Source organism: Helianthus annuus, chromosome 4, assembly GCF_002127325.2.
Source record: "Helianthus annuus cultivar XRQ/B chromosome 4, HanXRQr2.0-SUNRISE, whole genome shotgun sequence".
In the NCBI taxonomy this organism is placed as follows: domain Eukaryota; kingdom Viridiplantae; phylum Streptophyta; class Magnoliopsida; order Asterales; family Asteraceae; genus Helianthus; species Helianthus annuus.
The window spans coordinates 114184719-114201606 of NC_035436.2; the positions used below are offsets into that span (position 1 = coordinate 114184719).

At 38.3% G+C, this 16888-nt stretch overlaps 1 protein-coding gene across 1 annotated transcript; it reads left to right on the forward strand.

Moving 5' to 3' along the window:
- The first annotated feature begins 12097 nt into the window (after positions 1-12097).
- LOC110933567 lies at positions 12098-13031 on the forward strand. Its single transcript, XM_022176783.1, has 2 exons — positions 12098-12482; positions 12532-13031. The coding sequence occupies exons 1-2, from the start codon at positions 12098-12100 to the stop codon at positions 13029-13031; spliced, it is 885 nt and encodes a 294-aa protein (XP_022032475.1).
- The last annotated feature ends 3857 nt before the right edge of the window (positions 13032-16888 follow it).

The window sequence follows — 16888 nt, forward strand, 5'->3', positions numbered from 1 at the left end:
GGAATACAAGAGAGAGAGAGAGAGAGAGAGAGAGAGAGAGAGAGAGAGAAAAAGAGAGAGAGGAACGAGCTGTGGGTTGCGTGTGGTTGACCAGAAATACAGCCGAAATTCTTACTCCGATTGCTGTAACAGGGAGATGAGAAGGAGAGGAGAAAATGGGTCAAGGTAATGCGGCTGGTTTCTCTGTGTGTGTATGGAGTTGTTTTTGAAATGGAGATAAGGTTAGGGTTTGTGTATGAGCATAGATGTGAAGTATGGGATGGAAAATAAAAAAAACTGGGCAGCGGCTGATATAAGTGTAGTATTATGAGGGTTTTGAGTGAAACATTGTTATTTATACCTAGCCCAAGGCCCACAAGCCGAACCTCGGGTTTTAAGCTGGCCAGAAAAATTCTGCGAACTCGTTTTCAAAACCCGAAGACTTCGTATCGTCATAAAATAATATTTTAGTATTTTAAAACACATAAAATACTGTCGGTTGTCGTTTGTCGTGTTCATTCGTCTACCACGTGAAAATTCGCGAAAAGTTGTGTCGTTCGCCGTTTCAATCCGGTTTCGACTACGGTTATTAAAATTAAATTACAGACTAAATATATCGTAAATTTAAGTTTTAAAGGTAGTACGGGTGTCCGATGCTTCCGTTTCACTGTTAGTGTGTTTCATGCAGTTGCGTTTCTCGTTCATGTTTGCGTTTGTGACGTACGGAAGCACAATAAATTCGCAAAACTAAATTTATAGATATAAAATATTCGTAAAATATTCGTACTTGTTGGCGTTGTCAGTATTTTTTTCGGTTTCTATTCGATGTCGTTTAACGTTTCGCGGATTCTCCGCAGATCATCATACGCGCACTGAAAGGTCGAATAGACGTTTCTAGGCACTCCAAAGGCCTGATTAGGTTAATCTACATCTTAAACACTATTTATTATCATCTTAATGTTTGTTAATCGCGTAATTAGGAGCCGTAAATCACTGGTTGTCACATTCTTCCCCTGTTGCAGAAATTTCGTCCACGAAATTTAGACTATGTTATCTCCTTGGAGTTGTGTTATGCGTAGGTAAATACGGATATTACCAAATGTAGGATCGTTTTCAGACCCGAACGAGTCGATCAGAAGAGTTTTACTCAGTTTGAACGGCGGAAACAGACAAACTGAGGTCAATTCAGCAAGTATTCACTTTAAACTGTCAAATTTGATTGATAGAATGACGTTTACAGCGTGACGACACTTCGGCAACACTTCGTTGCAAACCGGAACAATGACTACTGTGATTTCGCTTGGGAGTACTATATATAGGCCCTTGATTCCGCTTGAACATGTATATGTTCAGTTCAAGCGGAATTACAACATTAATTCCAAGCGAAATCATTACTTACAACTCAAGCGGAATCAGTATATATATGTGATTTCGCTTGAAACTGTCCATATGACATTTCAAGCGAAATCACCCTAATATCCCACTATCTCATTTTTCGTGCCCTGATCTAACTAGCTCTATACAAGACTCGATACAAGATGAAGATGACAGACGGATGCACCAACAAACTCCCCCTCGGATGTTGACGGAGTCTTCAGTGTCGAGTCTTCGCATCTTCAGTTTTCATCAGCCTTTGGGCTTCTCTTTGAAGTATTTGACGCTGTAAGCATCCTCTATCTCTATCTTCTCTTCTCTTTCATCACTAACAAACTCTTCCTCTCGGATGTTGACGTCTTCTCTAGACATTAGCACCAACATATAATCCTCCTCGAATGTTGAATCTTTAATTCTTGTCAGCAACAACAATCTTAGGATCAGAACCTGGATCTTTGTCATTCAGACTCCCCCTCTCAATCAGCTGGGATCGCAGTATGGCTTTCACAGGTTCAAGATCGTTGCCTGGCTCAAAGCTCTGCTAAGGATCGAAATCCTGGCTCTCTTCAATCATAATCTTCTCAGGATCGATAACCCTAGCTCTTACACAGATCTGCACATTCTCTACCCAAACATAAGTTTTATGATATTAAACTTTAACACACTTAGACACGACTTGTAACAATCAAAACAATGATTTATCTTTTAGATTCTGATGAACCACTTGCAGGAGTATCATTTTCAATACTTTTTGATGACCACTCATAAGATAGACTTTAAATTCTTTTACTCAAACTTCCCTTCACAAAATGTCATCATGTTTAGCACTTGGAATTTTAAAAATCAGCTCTCCAACACCAGTTATCGAAAATCTTTTTGTATTTTCAAAAATTTATGCTAAAGCACACTAAAATCTTTTTGGATTTTTGAAAATCAAAATTGACCCATATGTAAGAATACAACTATGCAGAAATGAAATCTATACAGACAATATTTTTGTGAGTTTGTGTAAGAGGATCATATCAGTTTCTGAGATATATCACCAACACCGTTAAGCTTCATTTCATTTTAAGTTCTAAACAATTCACCTAGATTGTCAGTATATTGATCCACTTAAATTTTCACACAAAGTTCAACTGATCCGAGATACGATATTAATGTTTTAAGGACTTAAACTTATTCGCGTGTCCCACTACTTGAATATACTCCCGTATCCAGATCCCAATATTCAGTCTTACATGTGAGTATACCACAGATGATATCTGTATAGGGTTAGGTGCGAAACCGTGAGAGCTCAGGTCAGAACTTCCGTTCAGCAGAGAGATGACGGTTCGACTTTTGGTGTGTCCCCTTTAGAGGATCTTTTCTTCAACAGCACATGATTAGCATTTTTCAATGTTTCATCATTTTTATGCTGAGGGTGACGCTATGTTTCAAGCATTGTGGAAAGTATTATACGGGGACTAGGTCAGAATTTCCATTTAGCAGAAGTCCCGGGATAATACCCCAGATATCACTGAGTATAAAGACCTAGTATCTCACAAAGTGGGACCTTTCAAACAAGATTTCGGGGGTTACCCATATATCCAAGAAGTTGTTCCCCACGAAATAAGTATGTTTGAATTTAGGTTTATATCTGGTCACAATCTACTAAATGTATAAAAATCTACTGGCATATCCGCAGTGAGATTGTTTATCACATTTTTACTTTCCAATTCTTTAGCATGTTGTGATAGTCCACTGATGTACTACCATTTCCTCTTTAATACAATAAAACTCTATTTACATTTTATCATGTTTTTGGCTTTTCAAATTTTTAAATGTTTTTGGATTTTCTGAAATTTTCTACTCCCCCTAAAATGCAAACACATTTAAAGAAAATTGAAAACAAACTAAGCTCTTTACCCACTTAGTAAAAACAAATTTTGAAAAACAAACTATACAAGTAAAATGACAACTAATATCAAATCACCTCAATTCGCCATCCACTTGGCGTAAACAATCAGACCTCCCCCTATGAACAAACTATTTTTCATTTAGATTTCAAAACGCTTAAGTTTGTTTTAATCAAAATGATTTTTCCAGAAAATAAGTTTAATTGATTTTACCACTTGTAGGAATACCATTTGTAGGTTCAGGGATGTGGTTCATCATATTGTCTTTCAACCATTTGTAATAATGATATCGTCAAGTTCAAATTAATGACCTTGACTAATCTCTTCATCAGAACAAACCTCTGTACCACTTGTACGTAAAAACATAATCAAATATAAAGAATGATGCCGATTCATGTTCCACGCTTACCAACCTGGGAACTCCGGCTATTCCAGCAGTATGACTTGCCAAAATTTAAACATTTTTCAAAAATATTTTCTAATAAAGATGCTGATACCTGATCCGCGATTACAAACTTGGGATCTCCGGCAAGTCAGGTTTTTCTATTCAAAGAAAATATCCACCCAAGCTTGACCAGCCTTGGGTTTCACCAAGTCACCAACACTCGGTTTCTTACCTCCCATCTTCTTTTCATAGAACTCTTTAACCCCTTTGACTTTTCGTTCAACCATTTTACCAGAGATATGTTTTACCTTGGGGTTAAAAGCCTTTTCAGCATCAAAAACCTGCTTATCAGAATAAAATTGGTTAGAATTTTCAACTTTTCCAATTTTCTTCTTAAAATTTTCAGCCCGAAGTGGTGGAAAATTCTCATCATCCACAGTCGGAACTGATTCTTCACCATTTTTCTCAACCTGTGGCTCCTCTGATTTTGTGGAATCAGATTCATCGCCAGAAGATAGCTCCTCTGATTTTGACTTATCAGAATCATCGCTAGAACTCTCAACAGACTTCTTAACAACCCATTTCTGGTTGTCAGATTTAGCTCTCTTCTTGTAAAACTTGTTTGAACATTCACCAATTTAAAATTTTGAATTTTTGAAAAGTTTGGTTCTGTCAATTGGTGGTTCAGACTCAATCACTTTCTCTTTGAGTTTAGAAACTCCCTGTTTGGTTTGAATTGCTTCCGAACAGTTTATCGCAACATGTCCAATTCTACCACATTTGAAACAGGTTCGAGTTTTCTTTTTCTGATCAGCATTCTTCATCTCTTCTTGCTTCTTTGCAAGGAATTCTCTGTTTGATTGTCTCCAGAATTCTTTCTGTTCTTCTTCATCTGTTGATGTTCCTGAAACAAATGTCATCTTTGATTTAAAATCTCGAACATATTTTTAATTTTTTCATTTTTTCTGTTGGAGTAAAACCTAAGCCTTTCTTTTTGAAATTACCGTTATGGTTTGGTTTCTTTAGAAAACCAGAACCAGAACTGTAACCCTTTTTCTTGTTTAAAGGTTGTTGTACTCTTGAGATGTAAGGTCTTGGTTTTCATGTAAGATTTTCATCTTTTATTTCAGAAATATTAATTTCTGTTAGTTTGAAAACCGTTTTGATCATTTCAGGTTTGACACCTCTTATTGGAAATTCCTCATCAGAATATAATTTGTCAGAATCATTCAAAGTATAAGCAACTTTGAACACTTCATCATTCAAATTAGATTTTGATAACAGGAATTCTTTATCATAAACTCTTTTGCCCTGTTTTTCATTTTGACCCGGAGTGCTGGACTCAGACTTTGATACTGAACTAGACTCCAACTTTGACTCCTCATTTTCATCATTATCTAACACATGATCCACCACTTTCTTCATCAATTGAGATTGTTGATCAGTGTCAGATGATGTAAACGTGACATCAATACTTTCTGGCAAATTGACTGAGGACTCTGACTCCCACTGTAAGTTTGTAGCCTTTTTGACTCTTTTAGAATTTGGATTTCTGGGCAAATATCCATTTTCTAGCGGGGGTGGACACTTGTTATAACTGACACCTTGTTTCTTACCAGAATTTTTCTTGTCAGTCCTTTTCTTTGTGTCTTTCTTCTTTTCAGGAGTCTTTTCTTCAGAAGCTTTTCCAACATTCTTTTCTTCAGTTACTTCATCCTCTTCAAATGCCTGCATACCCTCAATAGTTGGATAAATCCTGTCAATGACATAAGAAGTACATGAGTAACTTTTCAACAAACGATTTACTCTTTTAGTTTCTATTCTTTGTAACTCCAGCTTCTGTTCAAGAGCATCACACTTCTCGATATAGTTGTTCACAACTTTTTGCTTTGTCATGAAAGCTCCTTGAAGTGTCTTCATTGCTGTTGCCTGCTCTTCACTTGTGTCATTGTACATATTCATCGCTTTGTTCAGCACATCATAAGATTCCTTCAATCTGTTCATATTGTGAATCAAAGAACTGTTTGTTTCTTCATTGCTTCACAATTTTCACACGTTACTGGACTCTTTTTCGCAACATCTTCTTCGTCAATTTTGAAAGCTGGAACTTCTTTCACTTTTCTTCTGACTACCGGTACTGTTTCATCATCACTGCTCACCGGTGTCTTAACCTTTTTCTTTTTCTTCTTGGCTTTCTCATCTTCACTATCACTTTCTTCCATCATCTTCAAGTGATCTCTCATTTGTTTTGCATAATATTTAGTACAATCTTCATCACTATCTTCTTCAATTCTGGCAATAAAAGCTGTGTGAGCTGGAACTTGGTCAGGAATATAATTATCCCAAGTGAAATTTTCCCAGCTAAAACCTTCAAGTAGCTTTTCATCATCTTGATCAATCACCAAAGCTTTACCATCCACTGAAATATATTTATCCTAGTTAAATCCAGTTGATGGTTTCTGTTCATCCTGATTTACCACATAAGCTCTCTTTGAAGAGTCTTCAATCACATTCCTTCCATGTGCAGTTTATGCCTGATGTTGTTGTTGAGCTGGTTGTTGAGCAACTTGATGGTAGATGGCCTTTCGGTAGTAATCATTGTTGTTGTTGAAAGGATTTTGAGCTCCACTTGCTTCGCGATTGGTGCACTCCCTCTTGAAGTGTCCCTTTCCCCTGCAACGAAAACAAGTGACTTTAGATTTATCAAAACCTAAAGTAGAAATATTAGCCTCACGTAGATCATTTCTTCCTGTGATTTGCTTAAATTTCTCAGCTCTCCTCAACACACTAGCCAAACACCATTTTATATCCATTAGCTCCATCTCTTCAGCATCTATTTGATGGTAATCCTCTTTTGTAAGCATTGGATTCCCGATCTTTCCTGCAACAAAACTACTGTATGATTCTAACACCATTCCCAACAAAGACATGTGATTCTTAGCAACTTCCTCTGAGTAATCTTGATCATTTTCAAGATTTAATACAATGTTGCATTGAAGTTTTCTTCCATTCTTTGTTGCTGAAATGTTTGGATCAAATGATGGAAACGATGAGAAACTTGTCTTGCTGCTTGATCCTTTTGAAGAACTTTCAGATGAATTCTTGGCATTAAAAGCGGTTTCCACTTTTGGAGAAAAATTTGTTGCTTTCTCATTTAACCCTGCTTTGTAGTAAAGCCCAATGTCTTGTTCACCATCAAAGTCTTTCATCCTGGAGATCTTTCTCTGTTCCATCTCCTGAGCTTCCAACTTCTCAATGAATTTACTCAATCTTAGCGTGTTAAATCCTTTCTTGTTTCTAAGCGTCATCAACTATGTGCCCCAAGTTTCATGTGGTAACGCATCAGCCAGTTTTTCAATTAACTCCTCATTGTCTTTGTTGATACTTACCATTCTCATATTAACCAACAAATTGCAATATCTTTCGATAATCTGCTTTGTGCTCTCATTCTTCAATCCACGAAACAAATCAAATTCTTTCTTCAAGAGTGATTTCTTGTTCTTGATCATTTCTTGACTACCAACAAACTTTGATCTTAGAGCTTTCCAGATTGAATAAGAACTTCCGTTATGTTGCAATAAGACCATGATATCTTCCTTCACAGCTTGTTGTAGTAGACTTAACATCATTTTCTCATCTTTGTATTTCTTTCTGTTTTCAGCACTCAGATCTTTAATAGGAATAATTTCCTCATCATCATTTGTCGGTCTCACATACTTCGTCTCAACACATTCCCAAGCATCTAAATAGTTAGATTGTACCCAGTTTTCGAAACGACCTTCCCAACCCTTATACTCTTCGATGTTCATGAGCTTGGGCGGTTATTGCATTGTTCCCGTTTCGTTTTCCAACATCGTGTTATGTGCAAGACTGATCGGGTAACCGGGGTAGCAAATGCATTATAAAATTCTTCGTCCATGATTCGGATTTCAAAATTCTCAAAACTGTATTTTCAAGCGAAATAACAATTCTCAAGTGAAATCCTTTTTCAAGCGGAACCACTGATTTGAAACGAAACCAGTCAATACAGTTCAAACGAAACCTTTGATTCAAGCGGAATCAACAACAACTTTTCCAAGCGAAATTAGACTTGGAGCGAAATCAACAAGATTTTTAAGCGGAATCTTGTTTCGAGCGGAATCAACCCAAAATTTGAAGCGGAATAACTCAACTAAATGTCTTAAGCGAAATCAACCAAAAACTTTCAAGCGGAACCTTGAATTCAAGCGGAATAAGAACCAATTTCAAGCGGAACCACGCTGATGTCATCATTCTCACGAGCAATTTCAAGCGGAATTACTAAAATCTCCATTTTTAGGTCAATTTAAGGCTTGAAACTTTCAAGGCTTTGTTAAAACATGATTGCGCACATTCTGTGTGAATTTTAGCCAATTTTAACTGTGAAAATATGTTCAATTTGAAAAAGAAGGTGTAGAAAATAGAATTCGCAGCTGAATTGGTATGAACTCTTCCTCTGAGCTCTGATACCACTTGTAGGATCGTTTTCAGACCCGAACGAGTCGATCAGAAGAGTTTTACTCAGTTTGAACGGCGGAAACAGACAAACTGAGGTCAATTCAGCAAGTATTCACTTTAAACTGTCAAATTTGAGTGATAGAATGACGTTTACAGCGTGACGACAGTTCGGCAGCACTTCCTTGCAAACCGAAACAATGACTACTGAGATTTCTCTTGGGAGTTCTATATATAGGCCCTTAATTCCGCTTGAACATGTATGTTTAGTTCAAGCGGAATTACAACATTAATTCCAAGCGAAATCATTACTTACAACTCAAGCGGAATCAGTATATATATGTGATTTCGCTTGAAACTGTACAGATGACATTTCAAGCAGAATCACCCTAATATCCCACTATCTCATTTTTCATGCCCTGATCTAACTAGCTCTATACAAGACTCGATACAAGACGAAGATGACAGACGGATGCACCAACACCAAAATGAATGAACATGAAATCGAATCAAGTCTTATTCGAATTATGTGAATTCAAGGACGTGCTATAACAATAAGAACCCAATGGTTGAAAGGAATGTGTTTTAGAATTTGATGTCAAAGGAAACAAGACGTACTGATACAGTCACAAGTGTGACTAAGTTAACAGGGGTCCAACAAAGGACAAGAATTTCGACCAATAGAACTCCAAACAAACGTTTACATTAGGCAAATGAGTTCTAGAAACAATAACATCCGCTAGATGAAACTTAAAATCAAAAAGCTCAAACGAGGTAGCTTTGCATGAAACGATCGATTGTGATTAGCACAAGCTGCAAGTTTTACCGACACCACAAGGTGTCATAGTTATCGAGATAATTCAATAATCGCGGTGACCGAACAAGTTCATTGCGTTTGAAAATGGAACGTCAAAGAAATAAATGTTTCGATCGAAGATGAGAAAGCAATGAATATCGCAAAACATTCGATCGAACCATTGTCTTAACACACGATTGTGTTAAGACTGCTTTAATATGATAATTCAAAGTGGATTTAAAACAAATCAATAAATAAATATTTAAATCCGTGCAAGATATATGAAAACGAGATTAGCGCAAGCTTCAAATTAGTGAAAACACCATCAATTGGTGTCAAAATCAACAAACAACTTAATGGAGTCGTAGACCAAACAATTCTACTACGACTCTGAACAAATGAAACACTTGTTAAAACGAATTTGAATATGATGTTTCTAATACATTATATGGTGTCTTGAATTGAATATGTGAACTGGATAAGTTCAAACAATCGAACTTGGTCTCAGCGCAATCCGACAATAGTTACATGTATCGACAAAGAAATTTCGGCATGGTTACAAAGATAAACCATGTATGTAACTTGAAAAGAAAAGAAGTTTTCATGAAGTTCGTTGACTCGATAGCAAAGAGTCAACACTTAGAAGTATGTAGATCATCCAGATCACGAAGCAATAATTAGATATAGCAAAATAAAAATTTGAAATTTTTAATGAAAATGATCATTCGTATTGAAACCACATGTGTAACAAATGATGCATGTGTGACATATGAATTGTTCATGAAGTGAAGAAAATGTCAAAAGAAAATAGTCGTGATACAACGACCATTAAGAGGAGTAGAGATGTGAAAATCTACTCGCTAGATGCAAAAGTCGAAATTTCAAATAAAAGAAATTTAAGGACTTTACCTGGGGTCTCATGTGATGACCGGTTGTTAGGTGACATTACCATGGAATGTCGAACATAGCATATTCGTCGTGACTGAAGTAGGGGGATGCGGAGACATGCGTCTTCTCCTTGGCGTGATTCGTGTCGTTGCAGGATCGCGTGACAAGTTGCCGCTTACTGATCGTTAGTTCTCCTGCTGACAGGAAGCTAGCGTCGTCATTGAGTTGCGCCATGGTGTCTTTTCAAAGGCCTCACCTCGATAGTCGTATGTGACATATTTCAACCTCCGTTGATGTATAGATTGAGTTTCGTGAAATCTCGCACACTCGTGTCTCGTTTTGCGTAGGTTACCGGCTTGATTAAATAAGATAACGTAGACGACATAACAATGACGTTTGCCCGAGTTAATAGACGTGGTTCCTACGTGATGACCTTTAATGAACTTCAACATAAGTGCCCAAAAGTTCTAAATGCATGTTTTCTATTCTCTCAGAGTTTTGTGTTCTATGTGTATTTGTTTTTGTGAACCGTGTATAAAACACAACATTAGCGTATGTTTAAAATCAAAATTTTGACTTTTTGTTTTCGGCAACGGTTGGAGACCAGATTCGAGTACTAGGCGTTCTGTATGTATTCAGAGTCTTAATGATCTAAGTCCCAGAGGAAAGTGAGGTTAGAGCCTAGGTATCACTACAGAAACCTAATTCGCTATAACCTATAGCTCTGATACCAATCTGTCACACCTCGAAATATCAGAGCTAGCGTGACTGGACCTGTATCTTCGTTGCACAGCGGAAGCAAATAAGCTAAGACTTCTAGAAAACGAATGCCCACTAAGTACTCGAATCTTCAATGGTTCTCCTATTCCGACCGTGCCATAGTTTGAAAAAGTAACCTGAGAAAGAAACATGCGAAAAATCAACATTAAGTTGAGCGAGTTCATAGTTTGTTTGTAAAATATTTGAAATAAATCTTTTGAATAACCGGTTTTTAAAAGTTGTTGTGAAAATATAGTAAAATCATTTTTCTCGGCATGTTATATGAAAACTGTGAGCTCCAAATAAACTTGTAAACATTTGAGAGATTCCTTTGAAAACAGGTATGTAAAGCGTTTATGAACAGATCAATTAATGTTTTGCAAGGACATTAATATATGTAAAGACATAGGGGAGTACTCAACCCGAGTAGACTATTATTAGTGTCGAATCCCCTCGATTGTGTCGAATCACCTCGACTGTGTCAAATCACCTTGACTATGCCAAATCCCCTTGACTGTATCAAATCACCTTGACTGTTGTCGAATCACTTCAACTGGGACATAACAGCACTCTAAGTGGTCACACAAGGACCATGAGTGGGGCTCGGTAGTTTCTTCTTCGTGATCTGGTGTATAACAGTCTGATTATTAGAGATTTGATTTATCAGCTCTCTATTTCGAACTTGTTAGCACTAGAAATCGGATTAAAACTAGGGTTTTTGCTTTCGTTTATTCTGAATCGCAGCCCGAATCTGTGTTTTCGATCAGGTTGGATAGATCTATTGTTTTATCGGTCCTTCTGGTTAGGCAGAAACCTAGATTAAACAAGAACTCTATTCGATTTTGTTAGAAGCATGGCCTAGGTTTTTTCGCTAGTTTAGGGTTTTTCGTTTTCTGTCTTCTTGGTTTTTTGGTCTTCGTGTTCGTGCTGCATGGTGTGTTCTGATTTTGTTTGAAGTGAGAGTTGTGTTTTCTGGTATGGATGAACGTAAGAAAGCTGGGGATAATAACCAGGGTGATCGTGGGAAGTCGCCATTACCGTTCAGGGGTATTGCCAGCCGAGTTGTCAATATTGATGGTAACACTGTGCTTCCTCGGCGGGGTATTGTAAGCAATAAGTCTAGACCGATTAATGTTATTGATGAACTCACCAAGATTACGGTACCTGTCTCTTTGGAGAAGCCGGGTTCTCAGAATGTTGGGGTGGACAATTGTCAGGTTGCTCATGAAGGAGATGGAGTTGAGGGTTTTATGTCTGATTCAATCTTGAAGGAGTTTCGTCCTATTCAAGGTGTTTCCTCGAAATCCATGTCGTATGCGGATTCGGTTATGGCTACCAATTCCAAAAAAAGTTAACTTTAGATCTCTTACAAGTCCTGTTATGCATGAGGGTTGCGATGTCGTTCTTCTGCGTGATTCGGTTCGAGCCGTGCAAGATAAGCTTGCTAATACTTTGTATGGTTATTTCTTAGGAGATCGTGTGGCATTCTCGGTTGTTGATTATTTCGTTCGCAATAACTGGAAGAAACTTGGGTTGTAAAAATCGATGATGAATGCTAACGGCTTCTTCTTTTTCAAGTTTTCTAATGAAGCTGGTATGTTGGATGCTCTGAAAGAAGGACCTTGGATTATTCGCCCTCAACCATTGTTTCTTAGTGTGTGGAATCCGACAGTCAAGCTGGAGAAAAAGGAGGTTAAAAAGGTTCAAGTCTGGGTTAAAATCCATGACATTCCTCTTGCTGCTTACACAGAAGACGGGCTGAGTATGATTGCTACAACAATTGGTGAACCGATTCTTCTAGATTCGTACACCACATCGATGTGCATGGATATGTGGGGGCGTAGTAGTTATGCTAGATCTTTGATCGAGGTATCCGCTGAAAAGGATTTGTGTGAAGAAATAACTCTGGCCATACCTGAACCTGAGGGGGAGGGTTTTGTCACGGAAACTATGTATGTTGAGTATGAATGGTACCCGCATAGGTGCTCCAAATGCTGCCTTTGGCCACTCGGTTGATTCTTGTCCTAAATTGCCAAAAAATTCTTCTACGGTTAAGAGTGTGGAACAAAAAGATAAGCATCCCGTGCAAGATAATCGATATGCTAAGAAGTATCCAGTCATAGACGAGGATGGTTATCAAGGGGTGCAGAGTAAGAAAGTGGCTCGTAAGCAGGGTTTCCAAGTTAATAAACAAAAGCCAAAGTTTGAATACAGGTCAGTGACTTCCAAACTGAAAGGGGAGATGAATAAAGCTTCGTCATCAAATGGTATTGTGTCTAGAAATCCTTTTGATGTTTTGAACGATGCTGAAGTGTATGCTCCGGAGGATAAAAAACAATCGGAGGATGGTCAAGATGACTTGGATAGTGAGGAGGTAGTGGAGGTATATAACGAAATGGATGAATTTATTTTAAAAGACTCCATGAAGCCGAATGACAAACAAGGGGCAAGCACTCCTTCTACAGTTGGTTCTAATGGTTAGTCTCGCTTCTTGGAACATAAGGGGGTTGAACCGCCCTCTAAAACAAATGGAGGTTCGCCAGATTGTGAAGGATTCGAACTTGAGTTTATGTGCTATCTTAGAATCTCATGTTGGCATTGATAAATTGGGTAAGGTTTGTAAGTCTGTGTTTCGTTCGTGGGATTGGACTTCCAATGATGCTTGGTGTGACAAAGGCACCAGAATTATTGTTCGCTGGAATCCAGCGATTTTTGATGTCATGGTCCTATCTCAAACTTCTCAGGTTATGCATCTTCAGCTTTGTTTCAAGTTGGATAGGAGGATTGTTTTTTGCTCTATAGTGTATGCTGCCAATTATTATGTTACTCACAGAGAGTTATGGCCCCATTTATCCATGCATAAAGTTCTTGTTGGTAATAATCCTTGGTTTTTAATGGGAGATTTTAACTCGACTCTGTACCTTGAGGATAAATCCATGGGGTCTTCATCTTTGTCCACGGGTATGAAAGAATTTCAGGCGTGTGTTGATAATCTAGAGATGTTCGATGTTAATAAATCCGGTCTTCATTTTACGTGGAGCCAACAGCCGAAGGAGGGGGTTGGATTACTGAAAAAGATTGATCGTGTGCTTGGGAATTCTCCGTTTGTGACGGCTTTTCCGAGTTCAGTTGCTTTATTCCACCCGTACAGGAAATCGGATCACTGCCCTTGTATACTAAAGATTCCTGAAGTTGGTAAGCTGAAGCCTCGGTCTTTTAAGTTCGCTAACTTTCTAGTGCATAAACCTGAGTTTATGGAGATTGTTAAAAAGACGTGGGAGTTTAAAGTGGAGGGTGTTTTACAGTTCCAAGTTTTTAAACGGCTCCGGATGCTAAAAAATCCTCTTCGGGCTCTTCTGTTTAAACAAGGTAACTTGCATAAGAAAGTGGAATCGCTTCGCGAAAGACTGGATCATATTCAGCAACGAATTGATCAGGATCCGTTGAATCCGGCTCTCTGGGCCGATGAAGTTAATCTAAGCCGGGAATATCAGGAAATTGCGTTGGATGAGGAACTTTTTCTTAAACAAAAGTCCAAAGTGGATTGGCTGACTGCTGGGGATATGAATTCAGCTTATTTCCACTCTTCGTTGAAGATTAGGAACCGCTGTAGCCGTATTGACATTATTACGGATTCTGAAGGGATTGTCTATGAAAATGATAATGTTCCTCAAGCTTTTGGTCGACATTATGAAAATTTTTTGGGTTGTCAAGGTGATATTTCTCTTAGTCCAGCTCCGGATTTATTTACTAAGGTTTTAAATCCTCTTACGGCTGCTCATATGATCAGGCCAGTCACTCAGGAAGAGGTAAGATCTGCTATGTTTTCTATTGGTATTGATAAAGCCCCTAGGCCTGATGGGTTTACACCTGCATTTTTCAAAAATGCTTGGCCTGTTGTTGGGAATGATGTTTCTAATGCCATTATTGATTTTTTTGGTTCTGGCAAGTTACTGCGAGAGATAAACCATACGATTATTGTCTTGTTCCCAAAATCCCCACTCCTTCGGCTGTCACAGACTATCGTCCTATTGCTTGTTGTAATGTGCTTTACAAGTGCATCAGTAAGATTGTTGCAGAGAGAATTAAAGGGGCGCTGAATGAGATAGTTAGTGTTAACCAGTCTACTTTTGTGCCAGGTAGGAAAATTTCTGATAATATTCTCTTGACTCAAGAATTGATGCATAATTATCATAAGAATGTTGGGCCTCCTAGGTGTGCTTTCAAAGTTGATATTCAAAAAGCTTATGACACGGTTGATTGGAGGTTTCTGAGAAGTGTTCTGAACGGCTTTGGTTTTAACATAAAGATGGTTGATTGGATTATGGTTTGCATTTCTTCTACCACTTATTCGGTATATGTTAATGGGAATGTTCATTGGTTTTTTAAGGGAAACCATGGTCTTAGACAAGGGGATCCGATTTCGCCGTATTTATTTACTTTGGTTATGGAGGTTTTGACTTCCATCTTGTACGAGACGATTCGGATTGATTCTTCCTTTAGATTTCATAATAAATGTGAGTGCGAACAAATTGTAAGCCTTTGCTTTGCGGATGATCTTTTCCTTTTTGCTAGAGGTGAAGTAAATTCAGCTAAGTGCATCATGAGTTCCCTTTCGAAGTTTACTAAGATGTCGGGGTTGGTTCCTAGTTCTCAAAAAAGCACGACTTTCTTCTGTAATGTGCCCAACCATGTTAAAAATGCAATTTTTAATGTTATGCCTTTTGTGGAGGGTACTTTACCTGTGAGATATCTGGGGGTGCCGCTTATTTCCTCGCGACTCATTTACAAAGAATGCAGTATTCTTGTAGAGAGGCTTGACAAACGTATCATGCACTGGAGGAACAAACTTCTTTCTTTTGCTGGTAGATTGCAACTGGTTCTTTCTGTTTTGTCGTCTACGCATATTTATTGGTCTTCTATTTTTATACTTCCGAGCCGTGGGATTCATGAGTTGGAAGCTAGAATGCGTAATTTTTTATGGTCGCAAGATAGCTCGTTTCATAGAGGGAAGGCTAAAGTCTCTTGGAGTTCTGTTTGTACTCCAAAGTTTGAAGGTGGATTGGGTATTAGACGGATTAGGGACATGAACATAACTCTTATGTCTTCTCACATAGGGAATATTATCTGTAGGCGGAATTCGTTGTGGGTTGACTGGGTGCATGATTATAGATTTAAAGGTAAAAGCTTCTGGGTGTGCAAGTTGCCTTCGCATTGTTCTTGGTCTTGGAGAAAGCTTTTGCAAATGCGGCCGATAATGAGGTCATATATTTGGAATGCTATTGGGAGTAGGGTGAAAACCTCAGCTTGGTATGACAATTGGTGTAACACAGGGCCGTTGAGTAACTTTCTAACGCCTCGTACCATAACCAATGCAGGCTTCGGGTTGGATGCTAAGGTTGCTGATATTCATTGTAGTGGTAGCTGGTCTAGGCCAGTTGCCTGGAGAGATTTGTTCCCCGTTCTGATTCAGCTTGATAATATTCACCCTGATCCGAACAAACATGACAAGGTCTTGTGGAGAGATGGGGATGATTTAAATGAGATTTCAGCTTCGGGTGTGTGGCATTCGATTCGTTACAGACAACCGGAAGTGGAATGGAGCAGTATTGTTTGGTTTGCACAATGTATTCCAACGCATGCTTTCCTGATGTGGTTGATTATGAGAGGTAAATTGCTGACTCAGGATAAGATTTTGCAATGGGATTTAGCGCAAAGGAAGAATATGAACATGATGTGCTGTTTATTATGTTATGCGGATAATGATTCACATATGCACTTGTTTTTTGAGTGTAAGTTCTCTTCTCAAGTGTGGATTTCGGTTAGACAGAAGGTTGGTATAGAGTCTGTCCACCCGAAGTGGGCGGATATTGTTGATTGGTTGATTCCTCGTGCTCGGTCAAAGTCTGCTGCCAATTATGTTGCTCGTCTTCTGGTTGCGGCTAGTGCTTATTCTATCTGGCAGGAGCGTAATGCTAGAATATCCAAGAATCAATTGAGGCCTCCAGAAGTGATAAGTAAAGTTATTCTTAACACGGTTCGGTACAAGTTAATGGGAGCGAAGCTTAGGAACACTGCTAATGTGCAAAGGCTTCTTGGGGAGTGGAAGATAAACGGCAATGATATCAGCGACGATGGTGGCTAACTTATTTTAGTCCTTTTTGTTTTTGGTTGTTCTAGATGGTTGTGTAGGTGGTTTTGTTTCTGTGGTTTTGTTTGTCCTTTTGTTTTTTACTTTCATGAGGCATGTCTCATTATCGAACTAGTGTAGGTTTCTCTACACTACTTGTTTTGTTTGGTTGTGAATATATAGAATCACCGGGGTAACCCTTTACCCAA